Source organism: Pygoscelis adeliae, unplaced genomic scaffold, assembly GCF_000699105.1.
Source record: "Pygoscelis adeliae isolate BGI_AS28 unplaced genomic scaffold, ASM69910v1 Scaffold14, whole genome shotgun sequence".
NCBI classification, from domain to species: domain Eukaryota; kingdom Metazoa; phylum Chordata; class Aves; order Sphenisciformes; family Spheniscidae; genus Pygoscelis; species Pygoscelis adeliae.
This window is the reverse complement of record NW_008825109.1, coordinates 5,165,871-5,169,157: the sequence shown is the minus strand read 5'-3', so window position 1 is coordinate 5,169,157 and position 3,287 is coordinate 5,165,871. Positions and strand designations below refer to the sequence as shown.

The following is a 3,287-nucleotide window of genomic DNA, read 5'->3' as shown; positions in this document are numbered from 1 at the left end:
AAGCTGAAAAAGGGTTTTAAAATTATTTGAATCCTTTAAGAAAAATCCAATCACATTTTCTGCATCTCCCACAATATTTAAGCTTTACTTTATAATGCTGGTAGTTTAATCGTGATACAGAATTTTCTATAAAAGAATTCTAGCCAAACCAAGGCTTTAGAAACTTTGCATTTTACAAAAGGAATTTGTTACAGTATGACAGTTGCTAAATAGCCCAATTTATTGAGTGACCCTGTTAAAGACTTGTTCAACTGAGTGAATAGGTGAAGTCATTTCCTGAGCTAAAAGATACAGGTAAGTAAATAGTTATAGCAGCAGACAGGAGACATTCTTTTTAAAAGTTGTAACAGTATCAATAAAATAACCTTAGAAAATTACAATAATGTAAAAGTCACTAGCTGAAGAGGGAGCGACAAGGACATCCAAGACCTGATTGCCAGAATCTGGAATGCACATCCCATGACTTTCCAGAAATTACATTCAGCCACTGTCAAACAACGTACTGGTAAGTGGAAGAATGTCAAATCACAATAGTTCACATTTCTTGCAGATCAGGTGTTTTGTCAAGATTTAATTCTTAATGCTGTTTCATAAACCTAAAGCAAGGTAAACTACTTAGTTTCAGAAATTTTCACCCTACAGGACTTAAGTATTACTACTCTTAAAGGAATGTGGTATCTTCAGTCTCATGAAATTCCAAGCCTATTTCTTTTTATTACTCAGACACAATTTATACTTGAGACCTTGAGTGGTTTTTAAGATAGTCACCCATGCCACTGGGAACACAAGTGGATCCATTTTTAGGAGAGGGAATAACATTCTGAAAATGGTTTACTTTGATCCAAATTTGCTTAGAGCATGAAACATTAACAAATTATTAAAGAACTATAAAGACCAGTATACCACCACTGCACCATCATTTTCTTACGATATGCATTCTTAAAGTCTTCTATGTAATAGTTTGATCACTTTTTTCCACTCATTAATGGAAAGAGGATATTCTAATTTAATTAAATAAAGAACCTCACTTAGATACCAGTTCCTCCAGAAGGAAATCTCTCTTCTGTGTTACTCATTTTTTACAGACATTGTAGGCATTGTTTTTAGAATTTATATTGGCTCTTCTTTAACATTTAAACTTAACTAGTTTTAATTCAAATTAATATATAAAATTTCCAATACTTGTTAGAATAAAGGACAATACACAAGATCCTAAGTTACAATAATTTATAAATAAAAATAAACTATTACAAACCAAATCTTTCCCCATACGGAGATTAAAAGCCATAATCTTGACTGATTGTTCCCGATCACACATTATAAATAACGTAAGCTTCCTCAGAGAAGCAAAACATACTTGCCTCCCCGACTCCAGTTTATATCTTCAGTTAAACTACTACCATCAAGAAGGCAATTGTGTTGGGCCCAGATATATCTTCTTGCTTACATGTTAGCCCTCCCAACCTCATTCTTTTAAACTTAAGCACAGGAAACTAAGTTCACAAAGAGTCCTTTACCTTTTATACACGAAGTCTGTATAAAATACAGATTTCTAATGCTCCTATTGCACCAATCTGGCAGTGCAGTTAGAACCTGATTCAAATTCCACTGAAGTCCATGAAAGGTTCTCCAGTGACCTTAATGGGCTTTGAATTAGGACCATAGAGATAGTATTACCTAACGGAAAGCTCCTGCAAGAGTGGCTGGTATCTCTCTTTTTGCTTATGGGATGCAGTGGAGATGTGTAGTCAGCATGATACCTGAGCAAATAAAATGAAAACGATACAAAGGTTTTAAGAATCCCAAACTCTTGGCTTAGTTGTGTGCAAACTGTGCTACCACCCCTGGAGCTCCCTGCTTTCCTTTTTTTCAGTGCTTGCTCCATTCCAAGATAGAGGAGATGTGAGGCATAAAAATCTCTCTTCACTACAGTTCCCCCTCAATCCCGAGACTGATAGAAGAGGATGTAACCAGACTCAGAGTTCTTTGAGATGTCTGATGTCAACCCGTAGAATTCTTCAATAGCTTGTGCATCAATTTTCTGTATGTAAAAATCCAAAAATTTAAAGTAAGAATATCTTGCGTAACATATACATGGCATTAAGTTCCACTCTAAAAACTATTGTTAAACAAAAATAACTTTCACATCATTACATAAAGTAATAAAATCCAAATAATTTTTAAGCTTGTTATGTTTTGGTTTCCCCTCTGCCATCAACTACACAGAGGGTAGCGGATATATACATTTTATATATAAATTTTTAAGTATTAAGTGAACCTACTATGAGTGCAACCTTACATGCATTGCTTGTGTGAATTTCATACAGAAAGGTTTTAAAGACAACAATATGCCATTGAGACTTTAAATTCAATTCGAAGAATGTAAGTACAGACTATTATTTCTAAATCTAGGCCGCGTAAGCCAATCAAGTGCAGAGAAGGATAAGGAGAAGGCAGAGAATGAAGGCTAACTTTTTCTACGTTTTTCACACAGAATGTTTGCCTCTGATCCTGTTAGCTTGGAAAGCCTCCTATAACCAAGATTTTTGTGGAAAGATGCAAAACTTCTGCTAAGAAGATGAAAAGAGTCTGGTTTTCATTGTCATCGTTTTCAGCTACAAAAGAAACTGAAAGCAAGCTCTCTTGCCACATTTTAAATCAAGGGCAATGGGCTACAAATGACAAAAAGGTGGAAAGATAAATTTTCCTTCACTTAGGCAGATTTTATTTAATCTCATTCCCATTATTTGGAATAAAACCTCTCTCAGGAAGGAGTGAGCCATTCCAACCTGGTGAACCATGGGCCTAAGTGTCAATGAGATGTTTTAGATCTAAGAACAAAAAGATTCTTTCCTTCCTCTTTAGAAGGGATAAGAGAAAAAAAAATACATTACTGCCAGGTGTTACTGCTTTGGAACTGGAGAGATTGTCCCTGATGTTTGTAAAATGATATGACATCTACTACAGCTCTCTCTGTTTTCCCTGGAGGAAAGTGACCTTTTGACCCTATCGAGACATTTCCATTTACTGTGTGTCTTGATAAGTCACAGAGACAATTCTTTTACTTTCCCAATAGCTCTGCATATTTCCATGTTTGTCATTTCCTGTGTGAAAAACTGTCCATAATGTGGCTTGGAGAGAAGAACTCTTCAATACTTTTGACTCGTCCTTCCCAATTAACAATGTAAGTCTGTGCTGGTTTTGGCTGGGGTAGAGTTAATTTTCTTCACAGTAGCTTGTATGGGGCCCTGTTTTGGATTTGTGCTGGAAACAGTGTTGGTAATACA

The 3,287-nt window shown here is 35.5% G+C and overlaps 1 protein-coding gene across 1 annotated transcript in view; it reads right to left on the bottom strand.

Moving 5' to 3' along the window:
• Nucleotides 1-1,247: 1,247 nt before the first annotated feature.
• The window catches only part of USP12 (ubiquitin specific peptidase 12), a 27,190-nt gene continuing 25,150 nt past the window's right edge, over nucleotides 1,248-3,287 (bottom strand). Inside the window, exon 9 of the mRNA XM_009327874.1 lies at nucleotides 1,248-2,041. Within this exon, the coding sequence (XP_009326149.1) occupies nucleotides 1,940-2,041 (102 nt within the window). The 3' untranslated portion in view covers nucleotides 1,248-1,939. The remainder of the gene's footprint in view (nucleotides 2,042-3,287) is intronic.